The following is a 20061-nucleotide window of genomic DNA, read 5'->3' as shown; positions in this document are numbered from 1 at the left end:
CGTGCACCATCGAGGACCAAACGCACTACAAATCTGTCTTGACGTCATCATCTCCTTACATGGTAATCGGCATACCGTATTTTTTAGCAAAGGAGACACAGAATACGTCGGAGTATTCAGTTTCAAAACGTATTACATTGTGTGATGTTGTCAAAAAAAGGTAATGTTACTGCAGTGGTATAAATTACAAAACACAAAAGTTCAAATCAGTTTATATTGACTGGCTTTACCCAACATTTCATATTGTTTCTTATGCCAGATTTGACCACGTGCTTACTGGCGACCCCTTTACATGCAAATTTTGTGTCAAATGGTGTGTTCTGCTGGAAAAAACAAACGTACGATTTCTATATGAAGGAGGCGAAATTTGCCCTCAAAACTCGAAACCACCCCTTACGGGGTGTACCTAGCTATTTTGAACGAGCTTCTCGAATCTGCAGCTCTATTTCGAAATGATGGTGTGGTTTTCTCAGCTGTAATGTTTTTCATTGTGTCCGGGATATAAAACCTTTCTTTTTCACACTTAATACTTTGATTAACACTAGTCCACATCTTGTCAGCGATTAAACATGTTTCAAGTTTAAATGTTAAATTCTGGTCTCGAGCCCTCTTGTTCGACCAAACTGAAATTACCCCTCCCACTTTGGCTCGTCCAGTGGGTGTAGCAAGGGTCGTGCCATCGCCTAGGAAACGGAGGGTGCATTAATTGTTGCATTTCGATGCACATTTTGATTATATTCAGAAGATTTTGTGGCAAAAACTCAGATAGAGAAGCATTAATATTCACATCTCACTTATTCAAGACTGGCTGAGAGCAGCACTTCCATTCAGTTAACATCATTACGCCATTTATTATGCCAAGAAAGATGAAGCCAAGACATTTTGCCCTCCCTGGTCTCAGCCAGAAATGGTTATACCTTACAGAGTTTTTTCCCACGGAATGAAAACAAATGTACTTGGGCTGAGGCCCAAGTACAATAAGATATAAAACAAGATCAACAGCGTTTTAACACGCCTGTCTACTTAATTAATGAAGCTAATATCGAAGTCTTCTGCGCTGATTTTGCATAAATCTTAAGGTCTGTGGTTTTCGAAAACTTTTTCTATGGATGTTATTCTTTTTCTATCGATGTTATTCCAAATATAAAAAGACCAAGTTGATTATTCAGGTTTACATGTAGCAATGACATATTTGTATCAATTTTTGTACAAGTCCTTTATCATTTCTCGTGACACGATAACATGATAGGTCAAATATACTAAACTTTACTAACATGTCAAAAAAGCCTTCCGGATCCTTCAAATTGAAATGTGTTTGCTCACACCCCCCCCCACAAAAAAAAAACCCAAAAAACCAAACAAACAAAAAAACCAAGAAAATATGAAATGTCGAGACTGAATTCTTACGTGGTAAGAGCCTGAATTGTCATACGAATGCATTTTACTTTAGATGTTCGTTTTCTATATCGATTGGACTGACAAGAAAAAACGCAAGTGCAAAAATATCATGATTTACACTATTGCTACTATCTATGCATAGAACCTGTCCAGTGACCAAATACGTTTGAGGGTCAACACAACAACTCTAGAGGGCGCACTTATATTCGATGGTCTGCGGATACTTTTTGGGTGGACAACACAAAGTATGTATGTATGTATGTATGTATGTATGTATGTATGTATGTATGTATGTATGTATGTATGTATGTATGTATGTATGTATGTATGTATGTATGTATGTATGTATGTATGCATGCATGCATGTATGTATTTATGCATGTATGTATGTATGTATGTATGTATGTATGTATGTATGTATGTATGTATGTATGTATGTATGTATGTGTGTATGTATGCATGGATGTGTATGCATGCATGTATGTATGTATGTATGTATGTATGTATGTATGTATGTATGTATGTATGTATGTATGTATGTATGTATGTATGTATGTATGTATGTATGTATGTATGTATGTATGTATGTATGTACACAGGATATACAAACGTTCTTGTTCAGATCACAGTTCTAATTGAACAGTACCATGAACTACATCTATATTCATTCTTCAAAGTCCGTACGTATCATTCGACAACACTATTTTTCTTTTTCATTCTTTGACACTCAAAACGTGTTTCTTACATTGACATGACACTGTAGCCACCTAACTTTACAGAAAATGAATAGAGTAAAAATATTTGGCAATAGTTTTTTTGATTCATTTGATCCTTCTGCTGTAACCATGGTGACTGCTACCGCAGTCACCGCCCTCTGGACTGCTTCACTATAGGTAGCGAACTCGGCGACTGTCACGTTGAAGGTCAAACTTTGGAAACCTTTGTGTCCCAACAGTCATGGCAATCGCCTGTGATTCAAAAAAAAGGACAAAAATATACCCTTCAGAACAAAGGTTGTAAAAGTGGCAATTCTTTAAAGGCAGCACGGGACAGATTAGACAACAACAGACATAAAATTTGGGTATGTCAACTTTGTGATTGATTTGTTACCGCGCATATTTTTTTCACCAATCGGTGAATTAAATTTGATGGCAACCTTACCACCTGGGTTTTCCCTCTGCATATCTTTTCAACCAAAAGGTGGAGCAAAAATTATCGTATAATGTGACCCATCAGTGCGGATAAAATAATTTAGTCGCTCACGTGTCGGTAGAGGGCGACATAAATCAAGCAATGAATTTTACTAAATTGTCCTGAATCATCACCTGTCCTGTCGGCCTCAACAAATAAGTTGTACAGCCGCGTTCCGTATTCCATCTCCTTTGTTTCCCCCATACAAAGTTCGAGGGAGGGTTATGTGTCGCGTTCCCGCCGAGGACGATGGCCCATACCTGTTGATTTTGAGAAATCATCGGTAAATCATCAATTTAATGAGAATACCTCCAAGTTAGGGATCGTGTGGCGGTATACTTCAGTTGCTCACAGGCAGTGTAGTTCTAACTTTTGATGGCCTTTTCACCGGCCAATATTCACTGGTCAATAATGACCACGGGGTATGGGCGAAGGTCAAAGACAGAATCTAGAGTGCTAGACTCTACAAAATCAAGCACAGGGTGAGTTGACAAGCTCAATACCGCATATCTTCTTTGTAGAGAAGAACAAGTAACTATAGTTGACTTTAAAAACAAACGAACAAACAAACAAACAAACAAACAAACAAAGAAGAAAAACATATAAATATTATCAAAAGTTACAGCCAATCAGTGTCCCCTTAAATTCGAAGGTGCAGACAATTTTTATGAAACAGACAATAAGTTTCGCATTTTTTTGAAAATGTTCACACATTGCATCCTTCAAAGTTTAAAAAATAAATTGCAAAAGTAAAGGAATTAAAAGTGAAGATGTCCAATATTCACCGTTATTGATGATCGGGCGTTGAATTTAATCCCCGCTGGGAAGTGGAAGACGGCTACAGAGCGCCCTCCAGCTCGTTGTTGGATTGTGCAACCACCAAAATCGACATCGACGTCGGATGAGTTATACAGGCGGATGAATTTTCCATCTTCATGTACTTCCTGAATATAAATACCTCCGTATTTACTAGAAAGAAGACAAACGCCCGACATGACATTAAACTTGGTACCGAACAGACATTTATGGGAAAGACCGACCGTGATACAAGGCGACAACGAGACTTGTTTTTATACATTTTGTCGCGCCGAGGAAAAAAAAAAAAACCCCACCAATGCAAACATTTACTTGCACCACATCATCAAATTGAATACAAGGAATAACAGTGATTTACCGGCAGTTGAGAACTGAGTTGCCTGCACATTTATAGACAAGCGTTGTGAAGTGCGCTAAGGTTAAATCTTATCAACTTTTTTTCCAAGGTGAGGCACGATATGCATATCGTGCCTCACCTTGGAAAAAAAGTGTTGATAACATACAGCATATTGTCAAACATCCATAACAATCACTCGTAAAATTGTCAACGACACACTCTGTACACGTGCAATGTGTATTCTTATTGCTGACAAATTAATTTCGACAAAGACTAGGTTTCATTTTTCGGTGTTGGCAAAACTTATATTTGGTATTTCAACTTTCGCTGGGAAGATGAATGAGGGCGTTTGTAAAAGAAAAATAACCGACTACTATACCATCTTAATTACTGCAAACAGCTTCACACAAGCACGCCTACAATTTCCAGTCATTGTCATAAATCAAGAATGACTTTATTTATTGATATTTTTATTTAATGGTTGTATTAGTTGTTATTAATGTCTACACACTTCCAAATCCATGTTTTCAAGTCTGAAGTAAGGCACACAGTATCATGCTCATGTTGTAAAATAATGGTCTAACATTTAGTGTTGATTGAACGGACCGTTGTTTGGTTTGGAGCTCTCAGTCTAAGGGGTGGACCATTTTATATTGGGGGAGGGCTTGGAAGATTGACTCTTGATCATTATTTTTTTTCTCTCCCTGCATCAGCTGGAATTATTTTTTCTAATAATTGAATTCTTGAATTTTTCCAATTTCCCCTATCTTTTTTTCGTGGACATACGCGCGCTGAAATTGTAATATTTGTGTTTCTTTTGTTACGATGCTTTACTTCATATGACATGACAAAACTATATAAGGAAAGAAATGTTAAGCAGCCCAAAGTTTACATGGAACTATATAGGCAAACAGCTTCTGTTTCAGGAAGCTGTAAAGTTGAAAGGAAAATAGGAGCATCCTTTACTACAGAAAAATTACTGATGGACACAAACAAGACGTCATTGAGGCCTCAATCTGTAAGAAACCCACTACCACAGTTAGTGATTGAGTTTGTTCTAGGTCGTAGGCTAAAAGTATGTGGCACAAACCGACTAAGGATTTGAAAGACTGCAAAGAGGCAATGGTATACTGAAACGACGAAATTAATCGAGGGGTAGTTAAGAGGATATGTCCCCCTTCTGATACAGAAAATTTGGAATTTTTTTTTATTAAAATGGGGTTATTTGGTGGTCATTTTGAGTGTTTTTAACAGAGTTTTCATGAAGAATCAAAATATATCAGACACGAAATGATTTCCCATTACTACATTGTAAAGCGAGACAAGTGATTATCTAAACAGGAAAAAATTATACTTTTTTCACCACTTAGTGCAAAGAAATGAAAATTAATGCAAAAAATTAAAATGCAGCATATTTTTATGCTGCAGGAATGTTTGGGATTTCCAATATTTCAAACGTTTACGGGATACATTAGTTCAAATTCAGGATATGGCTATTGGTTTTGAGCGCTGAAAATATACATTTACATTATTTTTATTTTTATTTTTCTCTCTGCCATTCTTGGCTGGATTTCTCAAGGCAACCTCTCCGACCCCCCCTCAAATATTCCAAGCCCCCCTCCCGATATCAGATGGTCCACTTCAATGGAGCTATATGAATCTAGGATTTAAGGTAGTACGGGCCTGGATACTGAAAAACATAGCTTTTGATCAAACTTTGCGTGAGGAAACCTTTAACCTGTTCCCTTTCAAAATAAGAAATAATAATCAGGGGTCATCATGCAAATTCTTGTACTAGAGAAACAAATTACCCTATATTTACCGACACTTGAAATTCATTCCTGTGTTAACTCTATGGGGAAAATAAATTTTCGACTTCTGCAAGTATAAGGCCGTGAAAATTATACTTACTCGATAAGTTTCAAAATTAACTCCAAATGTTGTAGACCAAATGCTAAAACTATAATAAACGTTTGAGAGTCTGAATATCTGTCCCCGAGGCGCATTCTACCTTAAAAGTAGCGAAATTGGAAAAAATGCACAAATATTTTGTTCTTCACAGTGATTTGAAATAAACACTCATTGTTTATTTGAAACGAGAAAGAATGAGCTACTATGACATGTATTATTGCTCCACTTTCGTGGAAAATAACGGCAAAAAAGTAATCACACACGAGATTTATCCGACTGTAAATAACGCACAAAACGAAAAGGAAAAAATCGACCAAAACAGGAAAATACACAATGCACGTTCTCGTCTTGCAGACCATACCATTAGCATAGATATTTGAATTAGCGTTTGGGTGACAGAGAAGTAGTTAACCTTGGCAACATTCGGATGTAGCCCGTTTGTAGTTGGTTAGGGTTGCTACCGGAAATGACGCCAGACCTGTGTGGAAGAAGCAGAGCATGCTGGGTAAGCCAGTGCCGTGAATACAGGAAAAGAGTCCCCTTTTCAACAGCCCTTACAGCAGAAATTAAAGCATTGAAGTACTACAGCCTTGCCTTTATTGAGGGAAATAACTTTCGGAATAAGGTAGAGAATAAGCAGCATTACAGCGTCATTTCATAGACCAGGATAACTAATCTATATTCTCTACTGTGGTATATTGATAAATTGTATTTTTTCTTCAATTAACTTAAATGGCTGTGAAAGACATGTAGAAGGTAATTGCGTGTTGTCGCCCCGGTTCACGAATGTCACCAGTGGCTTTAATGCAAAATTAATAAATGGCTCTATTTAAATTTTATTCGTGCGAGAATTCTAAGATTTATTAATGTGACATATCTTATATAATTGCGATTTAATGCGTAATTAGGCAAGACATCAAAACTGAATGCAGTGCATTTGATCAGACTTCTGAGGTACACTGGTAATACTTAGATTTACTTATGCCGGCAACATGGTGAGTTTCGTATAGTCATTGTTACCTAATTTGCATATTTAATGACCTTCTGTAATTTGACTGAATATTAAGGCTGACTACACTGAATATGAACAGGTATAACATTCCCCATTGTCAACTTTGCAGACTTATTAGAAGAAAGAAATAAAATAAATTTTGCCCAACTTCAGCGTGCATTCCTTTAGTCAGAGAAAATGACGCCAGTAAGAAATAATCGGATTGGAATGTGCTCACCTCTTTGTCGAAGTAGTCGTTTTGATATCCGGTTTTGAGTTCGCTGCAAGCTTCGAAGTTCCGGTGCTAAGCTTCAAACCGGAAGTAGCGCCCGCTAGGCCAGTGATATTGCTCGACCTAGCAATCGTGAGAGACGAATCTTTCAGCGTTGATACCAGCGGCACTGGAAAGAATAAGATAAGAAAGAGAGGCGGTAGAGAAAAATATCAAAATCAAATGAAACGAGAAGTGGAACTTTCAGTATTGCCACAGTCACCTGTGGTCTATTCCGCTCATCGTCTATGCACCCCATAGACGTGTGTGCATAAGCCTGAGAAGAACCTATAGGTATATGTAAACATGTCTATGGGGCGTATGGAGGTTTGCGGTGTATAGACGCAGAGCGGAATAGACCACAGGTGACTGTAATATTGCTTTAATATGGTATGTAGTACTGTCAACATGAGTGACAGATTATCAATCATTTGAGAGATAGTTTATCCGCAAAAAAGTTAACAAAGTAACGCGACTCATCGTCAATAAAGCAAAACAAGTGTAACGGTCAACAACATAGTCAGGTCAGGAATTTTGACAACATTGTTGCTCCAGTCGTAATCAGTTTGAGTGCCAGTCATCCATCGTTTCGGCTAAGAGTCAATAATTTAGCCCCGGGCATTTAGCACAGTAGAATGGGCTACTTCGGCGCCTCACAGTTGGTGGTACAAATCTTTATTGGCCGTTTTATACTCCAAAGTATAAAATAAAGTGACAACAGCAACAAGAAACCTGTGCTGCGATCAGGACACCCCTTCCCCGCCCCCACCCCTAGTGACAGACATATGAATACCCCTATGCCTAAATTATAATCTCTACAAGCTATGCAAGGTCTTTTTGTTTTGTGTAATTTTTTCCTAAATGCATCGATACTGTCAAAAACAAGACAAGATTTGGGCAAGATTTTAAATTGTTGAATTGCATTCCCCTAACCCAAATGTGAAAAGGATATTTACCTCTAGCGTGGGTCATCCCGACAATGTGCCTGGAATATCCTGTGCTTGCATCCGATATCATAGGCATGGTCACGGTCGAGAGGTATCTGGATTTTGACCCTCCCTGGCCGAATGACGAAACTCTGGAAGTGTACTGTTGTGACGTCAGCATGCTTTGCAGTCTGGGGAGATAGGAACGTCCATATAGGTAAAACATCGCCCTCCCGACCCAAGCCATTAGTTTTGAAATAATGAGAAACCAATACAGTAAATATGATAGACAAGTAATGTATGCTACTGTTGTATAAGTACCTAAAATGGTATTTGAACGACAGTGTATTTTAAATTGCCTTTCCTCGAATCTGACTCTCGTGTTGCGCTGTTGAAGCCTCTGATATACGTTTCCACGGAGTGATGATTAAATTTGGCTGTGGACGAGGTTTAAGATTCATGCCAGGAAGCAATATTGTTACTGTTCGTACACATTGTGTTCGAGTAGTTCAGACAAAATAAATCGCAATTAAGTCGTTATTACTGAGAACTTCAACGACATAAATTGCTATGACGTGACGGTGGGGAACTGGTGTCAATAGCGTGGTCAGATTTAAAAAGACATTCACAACCACCAAAGACTTACTATTCTCAAAAATACCATAAACCCAACATACTTATTGTCTTCGTCGGTGATCAGTGCCTTCAAAGCCTCGATTTCAGACCATAGAGGCTGATCCAGTCCATTTCCAATTTCTTTGAGTTTGACAATCAGTGTCCGTTGAAGTTCCTCAACTTTGCTTTCCAATGCCCTGACCTGGGCTGAAGATTTGTCACGCTCCTGCTGGACATTCTGGCTGAGGGCGCTGTTTTCAGACTCGAGACTTCGAATCTGAGTTGAAGAAATGGCACATTACACATATGTATCAGTGTTCGCGGTGACTTTTTTCTCCTCGCGTACGGCATACGCATTAGTCTGCAAAAATTGCGTAATGGCTGGATTTGAGTGCGTAATTCACTTCCGCACTCGATTGATGAAAAAACTGACAGCAAAATACAATGTGCCGTTGAATAAACCTACACTACATATTCGGATTGTATGATGTAACATTATTTTAATGAAAACAGTTTAACGAACAACTTGAACAATGTTGAAACGTAACAGCGAAGGGTATACATGCAACCGTCACAACACGTCGGGCAACCAAAAGTTAGAGTTATGGCAGCTTATCCAGACGGTATCTGGGCGTTTCGGCACCAAGTCGTTTCGGCCCAAGACGTTTCGGTCTTCCAATTTCAGGCCCCAAGTCAGAGTCATTTCGGCACCGCAACCCAAGACGTTTCGACACCGCTGAAGGCTACCTGTGGGAACTAGTGCTGGAGCGTAATGTTACAAATCAAAGTACTAAAAAGTATAGTGTCAACTAACATTCACGTACATGCTTAATCTTTGTGAGAACATGGGAAGAGACCGTAAGAAAAAACTTCATATCATTTTCAAATCTATGACACAAGTTTATCGATATCAATAGCCGCCGACACGGAAAAAGTTGAAAGCGATGAGGAAACAGCACGGCAAAATTCACACAAAATGCACATAAAGTACTGGTCAGAACGCAAAGGTCACGCTTACGAATATGACGGATCAGTCAATTACTAATAGTTTGAAAAAAAATCGAAACACAGATGCCGAAACGTCTTGGGTTGCCGTGCCGAAGTGACTTGGGACCGGAAATTGAGAGGCCGAAACGACTTGGGCCGAAACAACTTGGTGCCTGAACGACCAGTTACCATCCAGATACTTCTGCAGTGTTCAAAATTTATCGGGATTCCGACGAGCTCTACCAATGAATCATTTTTTTCACGGACTCGTAGAGCAAAGTTGAAAGAAATTCAAACAGATTTATCTGCTTCGACGCCATGCTGCATGTGTGCTTGATCAAAATTTGGGAACAGCGAGACGCGATGATCGTGCACGGTTGGCATTTATATAATTTGTCGCAACATTTCTGTCAATCACTCACTTTCAGAAACTATCGCTCGCCTGAAAATTAGCAACGTAATTCATAGGCACAGCTGACATGATAACGTGCCTAACGTGATAACGTGTGGACTACGATGCCGATTTTTGAGACAACGCCCAGAGAATTCGAAACTCTCCACACAAAATGAGTGATTTACAGAAATGTGTTGCAACAAATTTCGTCTGGTTGTCGCCTAAGCTCAGTCGTGGGGAGTGCTTTCGGTATTATCCTTTGCGTATAGAAAACGCATAACGATGAAAAAAATGCGTAGAGAGTCAATTTCAATGCGTAAATACGCACGATTTTTGCGTAAACGCAAACTCTGTACAGTATGTGTGTGTATGTATTCATATATATATATATATATATATAATATATATATAATATATATATATATATATATATATCTGAGGATTGCAAGATGCATGAAACTTAAGTAATAGATTTCATTACTTTGTACTTGAAGTAATCTGTTTATTTATTTATAACGCTCTGCTTTTTGCATTGAGCACTGTAATTTCCCTCGAGGACATCTGTATACTTCGATATATATATATATATATATATATTATATATATATATATATATATATATATATATATATATATATATATATATAATAACACAGAATTACTTCAAGTACAAAATAACAATACCTGTTACTTAAGTTTCATGCATCCTGCAATCTTCAGACAGGAAAATCTGTCTGAAGATTGCAGGATACATGAAACTTAAGTAACAGATATTATTACTTTGTACTTGAAGTAATTTGTGTTGTTATTTATAATGCTCTGCTTTCCACATTGAGCACTATAATTTCCCACGAGGACATCTGTACACTTCGATATATATATATATATATATATATATATATATATATATATATATATATATATATATTTGAAACGTCACGTCAGCAATAAACAAGGCAAACTGCATCACAATCATACATACATTCTTGGAAAGTCAAACTCGAAATACCGTTAATACATGTAGACTGAATGAATAATTGTCCCCAATTATCCATTCAGTTACCACTTTTTAAAAACAGAAATGATAGCTGTGTTTCCAGATATCTAGTTTTTCTACTCTTTCTACAGGGTCACAGGCCCCTTAGGGCGCCCCTTATAGTGGTTGCTATGGTCATGAACAACGCCTCTCTTGGGCGATGTCGATGCGCGAATAACCGATGGCAGTTGCGTCTGATGACAGGGAATCCCATGTATCACACACGTACCGATATGTAGGGCTAATGCAAAGAAATCTCCAGAAATTCCCATATTGATGCAAAAAGATTCTGAATGTCAGGCGGCACACTATCATTAATTATCTTCTCAACATTAACTATGACAAGAAGATACGTTCGTCTCGTGTGATGTGAATTCAAGCCCTCGCTGTTCGCCAACGTTTGAAGTGTGTTAGCTCCTTGTTATAGCACATATTTCCGACAGATACAAGAAATTTTCTACGATAGGCGTAGAAATATTTGCATAAAGATGACCTTTGTTGTTGATCTCTCTTTCAACGAGTACATTCTGTAGTCTGTGCATTCTGATCGCATTGCAACATGCTTATCATATTAAATCTAATAGAAACACCCCCGCCAAAAAAGCGCCTGGGAGAAAACTCTTACCTTGGCTTGTAGGGACGAAAGTTGAGTCTTGTAATCTTCGATGTAACCACTCAAAATTCTATTGTCCTCTGTTGCCTTGGCAAGGTTCGCCGCATATTGGTCGATCAGAACTTGCAACTCGTCTAACTGTACACAGTAAAATCAAAGAACTGAGAATGCACGACTGATACTGGTCACGTGGGATATGGAAGTTTTAATTCAATATTATAGGAGATGGTCGACTTAAAAAAGCTACGGTTCTCGCTCATCTTAAAGGGATAAACTCGCCAATTTTTTAATGAATTTTGTTTGATACGAGATACTACTTATATTGTTTGACATGTCAAAAGATACTGAATGAATGGGTGATCATGCATATATTCGACCCCTGTTTTAGACATGATAAATGAAACCAACGTGTAAATGAATCAATGGTCATGACCAAACAAAGCAACGTCAAGGATAAAAGTGAAATGAATTTTTGCAATGTAGTCAAAATATAACTTACATTCTGTGTGTATCTGGACTCGGACTCCACTTTGTACTGTTGCAGTTCAGCTTCTGTTTTTTCCCGGAATTTCGCCAAAATGGAGTTGATGTTGTCCGTCGCCTGAGGTCGCTGTCTCGCCTTGGTTTCAAACTCTATGAGCTGTTGAGATTCGGCTTGCAGACGATCTTTCAGTTCGGCGATTTCCTAGGAGAGTCGAATCAATGACCCAATTGAAGAAATCAGAACTTGGTGCGATCGGTTTGTTGACAAACTTTCTCTCTGAGTCACAGTGATACTGATATCGGGTTTTTTCTTTGGTTTGTCCTTGAGGGCGCTCGCACGACTCCGTGTGGTGAGTACGTGAACGGTTGTAATAGTCCGTGGGCTAGAAGGGGTCTACGTGCACCCCAACAGGATAACAAACCTGTATTTTTCAGAACCCTTGGGATCCCTATGCTGCTCATGAGTTTGATATTATTAGTAATTTACTAGTCTCTAAAACGATATATTGTAATATGTAATATTTTGTTTAGGTTTTATGAAATGGGACCAAAGTTTACCCCATACCCCAAGGTGTACACAGCAAATAACAGCGAATCTGAAACTCTACCAAATTTTTACAATTTATTAACTTTTTATACAAAAGGCATTGCTTGTATGCAAAGTATGACATCTGTGTTTTTGTTACAAAAGTATATCATCTTAAAGTATATTATCTTAATTCTACCAATTTTTGCTACACATAATACAAAAGACAATTCTTGTATGAAATCTAATTTGTTTGTTTGTTACAAAAGTATGTCTCAAATATGAAATAAACTTTTAAAGGGAAGATAATATGATTTAGTAGCCATTTGGATCATTTTTGGAGGGGAACCTATATATGGCAAGTGTATGTGTTTCAGGAAATTTGCCATCATGATACCTGGGTACCTTTCCAATATGATCTAAATGGCTACTCAATCATATTATATTCCTGTTAAAAGTCAATTTCATATTTGAGACATACTTTTGTAACAAACAAACAAATTAGATTTCATACAAGAATTGTCTTTTGTATTATGTGTAGCAAATATTGGTAGAATTAAGATAAGCCGTAATTTGCGATTTGAATTTTTGGGGTATGGGGTAAAGTTTGACCCTATTTTATGAAAACTATGGAGGACATTGCATATTACAATATGTCATCTTAACGAGAAATAAATCGTCCTCATAATGATACCCCACAAGCCAGGTAGTGTATAAGTTAGGCTAAGTAGATGACTGACAAGAAGACTGGTTTAACAAAAAAAAATGCTCACGGGTCGCAAAATCGTGACTTTACAGTACCCTTCAAAACATGACTGTAACAGCTATAGAATCCCAATATTTTTCTGTTAAAAGTCTATTTCACATTTCTAACATGTCCCTGTACCAAATAAAACCGATTTCATACAAAACATTGCATGTTTTATTATGTCTAGCTAAAAATCGGTAGAATTTGAGATTTACTGTAATTTGCGGTGTTAAACTTTGGGGTATGGGTTAAGTTTAGGTCTTTTTTCACAAAAACTGTAGAAAATACTGCATAGTACAATATGTCATCTTAGAGAAGAATAAATTGCCTTTCTAATGATACCAAACAAGTGAGGTTATGTTAAAAAATAAGCTTAGCAGATGACTTACAATAGACAGATTTGACGAAAATGCATGTGGGTCGCAAAATCGTGATTTTGCGGTACCCTTTAAAACATGACCGTAGCTATTGCATCCCTATATTTTTTCTGTTAAAATTGCATTTCGTATTCTAGGGATCCCAAGGCTTTTGCAAAATACAGGTTTGTTATCCTGGGGGGGGGGGGATGCATGTAGACCCACTCTAGCCCACGGCTTATAACGTCGGGGGACAGCGCTGTGGTGCGTTGTATGATTGCACTGTATGGCAAACTGCCACGCACATTAGTCTTTCATTTTCGCATGAAAAAGAATAGTGACATGCACACCACACACGACACCGCAAAACCCTACTCACACTGAAGAGAAAAGTGTACGCGCCTTTAAAGGCACATGGGCTGCAACTTTTGGCATAATTTTCATATTTAGATTAAAATAAGTTCATAGAAATATTCTTATAGAGAGATGTTTACTCAAGTATAATTATCCACTGAGTTGGACTGCACAAGGAGGTTTCAGTAAGACAAATAATAAACGGGCGCATCACCTAAATGTGGCCGCCTCCGTGCAGCTACATGATAAACAGCGTAAGTGGTGTTTGTACACATTTGAATCTTTACAAATACAACATGGTGCAACCCACTGAAAGACGGGAAAGAGATTCAATCCACTTTGACAAAAATTATCCATTTTTCACATGCTAATATGGCAAGATTTTAAAAATGGCAGGATATTTAAAATGAACAAAAATCTGTTCTATTTCTTGCCTATTCTGCCACAAGCAAACGTTGTTGAGGCGTAGTTAATGACTATATCGTTCAATCTGCAGATTGCAACGAATATCTGAGGATATTGGAAGTACCTTGAGGTTTTACAAATTTCGCAGAGTTGCAGCTCATGGGCCTTTAATATGTGTTTCAGAGTAAAGATGAAACACCAGGTTTTATTCTGAGTTTTTGCTTTACTTTGGTTTGGATACAAATTCAAAATGTTTCAGTGCTGTAAGCTGTTTGAGGACTGACAGTTAAAAAACAAATAGTAGCATTTTTTGGCATGTCATGGAGAATACGCTAGGATAGAATCGTGCGACCAGCTTGTGGAATAAACGAAAAGTTTGCGTAATTTCGCAGATTTCGAAACTTGAATACGTTGAGTTACTGGAACCAAATCCACTTTAGTGGTCAAAGCATTACAAAAATAAAATTACAAATAAACAATGAGAATAACAGGGAAGCACATAGATATTAAAATCTGGGATATAATTGGTGATACCTCGGCATATATCTTGTTCTGGAAGTCGAGTTTCCCATGCAGACTTGCAATGGTTTCCTGTGCGGTTGCAAGGGCGAGCTGTACTTCCCCGTAGGTGGCTTTCAAGCCGTCGTAGTCCGCGCTCATGGATTGGTAGTCTCTCTGCAGAATTGACAATCGCTGGCTGAGATCCTTGAACTGTGCTGTCATTTGGTTCAGCTCTGCGTCCCGTGTCGATAACAGGTTCCTGACGCTGGCCAATTCTTCAGTCAAGACAGCAGATTGATTTTGGTCCTCTCTGGATCTGTAGTATGCAAATGTTATGAAAACGAATGACAGGCATAATTTGAGACTTGTACTTTTCAACGGAACATAAAATCATTCAAATATTACGTTTAAAATAGTTCTGCATTTAATTTGTCAAGGGTAAGATTTGTAAATATGTATTTCTTACTAATTATGTACGCACTGTCTCCTATATACTTGCCAAGGTGACCTGTGTAAGCACAAGTGACTATGAAACTTTAATTATCGAACGTTGAAAGACACAGATGGCTTGAATTCATATAATTAAGCTCTCAATATCCCTACCATTAATATTTCAAAATTCCAGTCAACTGGTTTCAATTCACAGTCCCTTACCTGCCTTGAAGTTCGGCCAAAGCTGCTGAGCTGCTCTGCGCAGATAGCATATATTTCTGCCGGTCGACGACTGCCGCCTCTAGCTCTCTCCTCAGATTGTCCAGTTCTTTTTCGTACATGCCCTTGATGACCCCTATCTCCTTCTCTAAATTTGTCATGGCGGTAAGCAAAAAGGAAGATTCCGTCTGCAGAAACAATTATTATGGGATTAAACACCAGTCGTCAAAGATGTAAATATAATATAATACACGCCTCGAAATTGACAGACCTATTATATATATATATATATATAATATATATATATATATATATATATATATATATATATATATATATATATATATATATATATATATATATATCATACGCCCAGTAATTCGTGCTGACTGTAATATCGGCTTGACAAAGGTACGCTAGTCGTGCCGAAATGTTGCTGATCGATCGTCCTCGGGATTGGAAGTAAAGCTGACTCGAACATTACAACATTACATGAGTTCACCAAACTAGTCACTTTACACACACACACACACACACACACACACACACACACACACACATATATATATATATATATATATATATATATATATATATATATATATATTTGTTTTTTTTTTGTTTTTTCAAACTTTCTATAAGAAAACTTTAAAGCACTCCCTTTCGAAAACCAGAATATTGTCACCGTGCGAAGTTTAGTACTAGCGAACACAATTAATCTTTGATGGAGTGACCTTGTAGCGAAACAGATAACCAAAGATTTACCGATGCTTGAAATTTAAAGTGGCCGCTACAATCTGTGTTAACTCTATGCGGAAAATCATTTTTTTTTTCAAATTTTATATAATTTAGCTTCAAAATGAACCCTAGGTTGACTACAAAAAACGTTACAAGTTTGAAAGTCTCAATTCAGTATCTGTCCCCGAAAGGGCTTTCTACCATAAAAGGCCAATAGCTGTAACTTTCAATCGGTACTTTTCATTATTTGTGTTTAAATGTCAACAGTAATTTCTTGTTCTTTTCCCCAAACCACGTTGGAATACTTAATATATATTTATTCACCACTGCGTCTACACCTGTATAATGCGCTGCCATTGTTTACATTTGATTCTGGTCCGGAGCAGAATTCACGTGACAATGTCAACAATAACAATACAGTCTACGCATGTACTGGCCGAGTTGACAAGCTGAGTACTGTGCATCTTAACACGCTTTTGGGAATAGAACAATGAACTACTGGACATTTGGCACAAAAAGTGTGAAAAAAAAAATCAAAAGTCACAGATACTGACCCTTTCATTAGCAAAAGTAACTTGTTATGTGTGTCTGTCTGCACTGTAAAATTGGCGGACGTAAGACTTGTTTAAAATGTAGCCACCCGTGTTCAAATTTGAATGCATATCATTTCAGTATGTTACCAGACAGAACTGAACGGATAGACAGATATTTGGAACAAGCATTAAAAGCTGCAGATATGTATATTCTCAAAATTAAAAGGATTGTAGCTATGACGTTTGACAACATTTGTAGACAAACTGCCCTTTTTTACTTCCGAAGCGCGTTGAAATGGTTATTATTCAGTTTATTAACATAAACCATGAAAAGATAGCGTTTATTTACTTAAATTGCATTTCAATCCAGACTGAAATGTTGTTGTTTGAATATATTATGAACAGGCTAAATGTTTCAACTAAACACTGGGCATTTCAACATTCTGTAGAGTGTGAAATGGGCAAATGACGCTGATATAGTGAAGAAGGTCAAAATTACAAACTTTTAAAATTATCACGCCATTCTTGTAAACAAACAAAACCTTATTTTTGAATGATTTGGTTATGTTAAAGTGGATAAATTGCAGGAAGCGTTAACGATCCATGACATACAGGGCCGTAGCCTGCGGGGGGGGGGGGGGGCAGATGCCCCCTTGAATTTTCCACACTGTCACCATTTAAATTTATGTAGATCACCTAAAGACTTAAACTTTTGCTCAAACTTTCCTGTATGAAACTTTAAACCATTCTCTTACGGAACAAAGAATAAAAATCAGGGGCGAACGTGGAAAGAAGTTTTGTACTACTGAAACCCGGCATTACCGCAATCCCTGTGTTAACCCTATAGGGAAAATATAATTTCGATTATGAAAGAAACTATCTAAGACTGTTAAAATGTCTCTCATAATAAGAGTTTTAAAATAAGCCTTCAAAAGAAAAGACCAGAAAAGCTTCGGAAAGATTTGAGTCAGAGTCCGAATATCTGTCTCCGTGGCACATTGTACTTTAAATGTCTTTGAACAGGTATTTAACGCAGTAAATGGTTCAAAAAGTAATACAGAAATAAGAATCACTTGGTTTTCTGTCCTTGAACGTTTACTTTGTGTCAGATTTCTTGCATGCCGCTACAGGCGTTAGTCCTCTCACAAGTTCACCCCTCTGCAGTGTTCGACATTTGTCCGCCCATCATCAGGACACACTCATCACGGACTGCAGCGGGCGTTCTTTTCCCCGTCGACACCCAACCACTGATTCACCCATTCACTGCTAACACAAACCCAGCGAGCAACGAACTTCCTACTCAAATCTAACTTCTCAACATCTCTACCCATCCAAGTATGCCAAACGAATACATCCAACGCCTTAACGTGGAGAGGAGCTGTACTTTTTAAAACTACACAGACTACAGTTTGCTCTTCACAGAAAATATTTTGCCCCTGAATACAACTCTCCTTTTATTTGCCTATTTAGGCACAATGCGCCTCTGTGACAGATATTCGGACTCCGAAATTTTTACAACACTTAGTTTGTACTCTCGAGATCTTCGTGTGGACTCAAATTCAAGTTCTTGAAGCAAACAAGATTTCCATCGTCTTTTTTTTCGTTAAAAAACATAAATTTAACTACTCTCCATAAAGTAAACATGAGAATGGCAGCCATTTGTTTTACAAATGGTGGTAATAAATGTTTAGTGTTTTGTTTCTCTATTACAGTTCGTTGTCGCCGGAAGGGGGACTCCAAGCGATAGGCGATCGAGCGACATGCATTCACTGAGTATAGACCCTCAGTCTTCAAAGTAAAACAATAGTCTACTCCTTTGTCTATAAGCGACATACTGACAACTCTCACACAGAAGCGCCCGCTATGGATGAAGGGGTGAGCTCAGACTACCAAAATTACTCCTCTCCTTATACTGTCATAACCTCATTAAAATGGTATAAAACAGCTCATAAAATGGCACGGACAGAAAACACGCTAACAAAACGACTCATTAAATGATCATGAGAGGTTCTCGAAGCGCTCTAATAAAGATAACTATTAAAAAACTTTAAAAAAAGCGCGATCGTAAAAACGCAGTAAATGTCACCGCTGAATTGCAGCCGCCGGTCGACCTTCTATTGGGATTCCGGTGTTTTAATCGATATTTTTTACGTCCATTAACCTTCCTGTAAGATATCTAGTACTTAAAGTTTGCATGGTGAACCCGATTTTTAGAAAGAGAGTGGTTTATAATTTCATAGGAAAAAGTTTGAGCTAGAGTTGTCACGCGTACACAGTCTTAAGGTCATCCGTATCACTGTAAAGTAGGCAGGTGTCAGCACTGGTCTCTCAAACGTGGTTCAAATTTATCTCACCTCTACACCGGCTTGATTCTTCAGAGCGCTAACTTTCTGCAAATAGGCGGCAAACTTCTCACGGAGGCCCTGTAGCTCAGCTCTCTCCGGCTGGCGACTCATACTACCAGACGACCACGAATAGCTGACAACACGGCCGTCGCCGAGTGTGGCCGATGGGCCGACCTGAACCGAGGACACGTGCCTGGCGGTCATGGCTGTCCAGTATCGACGCTATGGCCCACAGTTGTCCTACGCTTTGTTATTCTGTAAGAACACACAAAATGTGAAAGTGTTGAGGCAGTGACCAGGCTTCAAGCTGCACCTGTCCCAAGGGCACTTGCCAAAAAACAATGCACACATGTATCGTACTCTACCGCGAATAATGCACATCGAATTAGAAATCACGGTATACAGAAGGACTGTGGAAGGTGCAAGCCAGATAGTGTGATGGCTCGAAAACAACACATGAAAAAATGATTGAAAGTAAACGAAAGATAGACTGCTTGCGATCGAATTAAATATTTTTCGAAAAATTGATCGACAACTTATTGCTGAATATAACTTAGGTAAATATAAAACACTTTCAGGCTGTGACAGCTTACCGAGAAAGTGTGTAAGCACTTTCCTTCCAGAGTATTGCACCGAATAATGTTCGAAGCGCCTGCAAAGGTGTTATGAGAGCCTGATCCTAGGTACAGACAAAACGGGCTAGCATGAAGCGCTTAGTCATATTTCTCCGTTGCTAACGTCCACTGAAGAAACAAAAAAGGGAAACACAGACAAAGAATGATCTATTCATGATGTCACGTCGATGTGCCCCGCGTTGCACCAATCAGGCTGTTTAAAGAGGTTGAAAGCCAACCCACCGCCAGGGGAACAAGGTCTGAGAAATTTGATGTTAGGGAGCGCCCTCTATCCCGAAACGAAGAAATCTTGTTTGTCAG

General features: G+C 38.2%; 1 protein-coding gene and 1 long non-coding RNA gene across 2 annotated transcripts; both read right to left on the bottom strand.

The window, feature by feature from the left end:
* Positions 1-1900: 1900 nt before the first annotated feature.
* Positions 1901-3563, bottom strand: LOC139148730 (uncharacterized). The gene is made up of 3 exons (XR_011555986.1): positions 3375-3563; positions 2724-2849; positions 1901-2366 (listed from the first exon to the last, which is right to left on the bottom strand). It is a non-coding gene; the product is annotated as an uncharacterized lncRNA (long non-coding RNA).
* Positions 3564-3936: 373 nt separating this feature from the next.
* LOC139147996 (prelamin-A/C-like) lies at positions 3937-19381 on the bottom strand. Its single transcript, XM_070719252.1, has 9 exons — positions 19136-19381; positions 15514-15698; positions 14893-15175; positions 11986-12171; positions 11499-11624; positions 8519-8733; positions 7872-8032; positions 6883-7045; positions 3937-6131 (listed from the first exon to the last, which is right to left on the bottom strand). Exons 1-9 carry the CDS (start codon positions 19328-19330, stop codon positions 6035-6037), a joined length of 1611 nt encoding a protein of 536 aa, XP_070575353.1. The 5' UTR covers positions 19331-19381; the 3' UTR covers positions 3937-6034.
* Positions 19382-20061: the final 680 nt, after the last annotated feature.

The sequence above is a fragment of the Ptychodera flava genome, chromosome 13, assembly GCF_041260155.1.
Source record: "Ptychodera flava strain L36383 chromosome 13, AS_Pfla_20210202, whole genome shotgun sequence".
Classification (NCBI taxonomy): domain Eukaryota; kingdom Metazoa; phylum Hemichordata; class Enteropneusta; family Ptychoderidae; genus Ptychodera; species Ptychodera flava.
This window is presented reverse-complemented; position numbering and strand designations above follow the sequence as displayed.

Excerpts from the sequence above, each read along its gene's own strand:
- LOC139147996 (XM_070719252.1), bottom strand. The coding sequence starts at position 19,330 with ATGACCGCCAGGCACGTGTCCTCGGTTCAGGTCGGCCCATCGGCCACA. Across the intron at positions 11,625-11,985 it reads AGTCCAGATACACACAGAAT|TTAGACGAGTTGCAAGTTCT; the intron begins GTAAGTTATATT and ends TACTGTGTACAG. Across the intron at positions 6,132-6,882 it reads ACGACTACTTCGACAAAGAG|GTCTGGCGTCATTTCCGGTA; the intron begins GTGAGCACATTC and ends TCTTCCACACAG.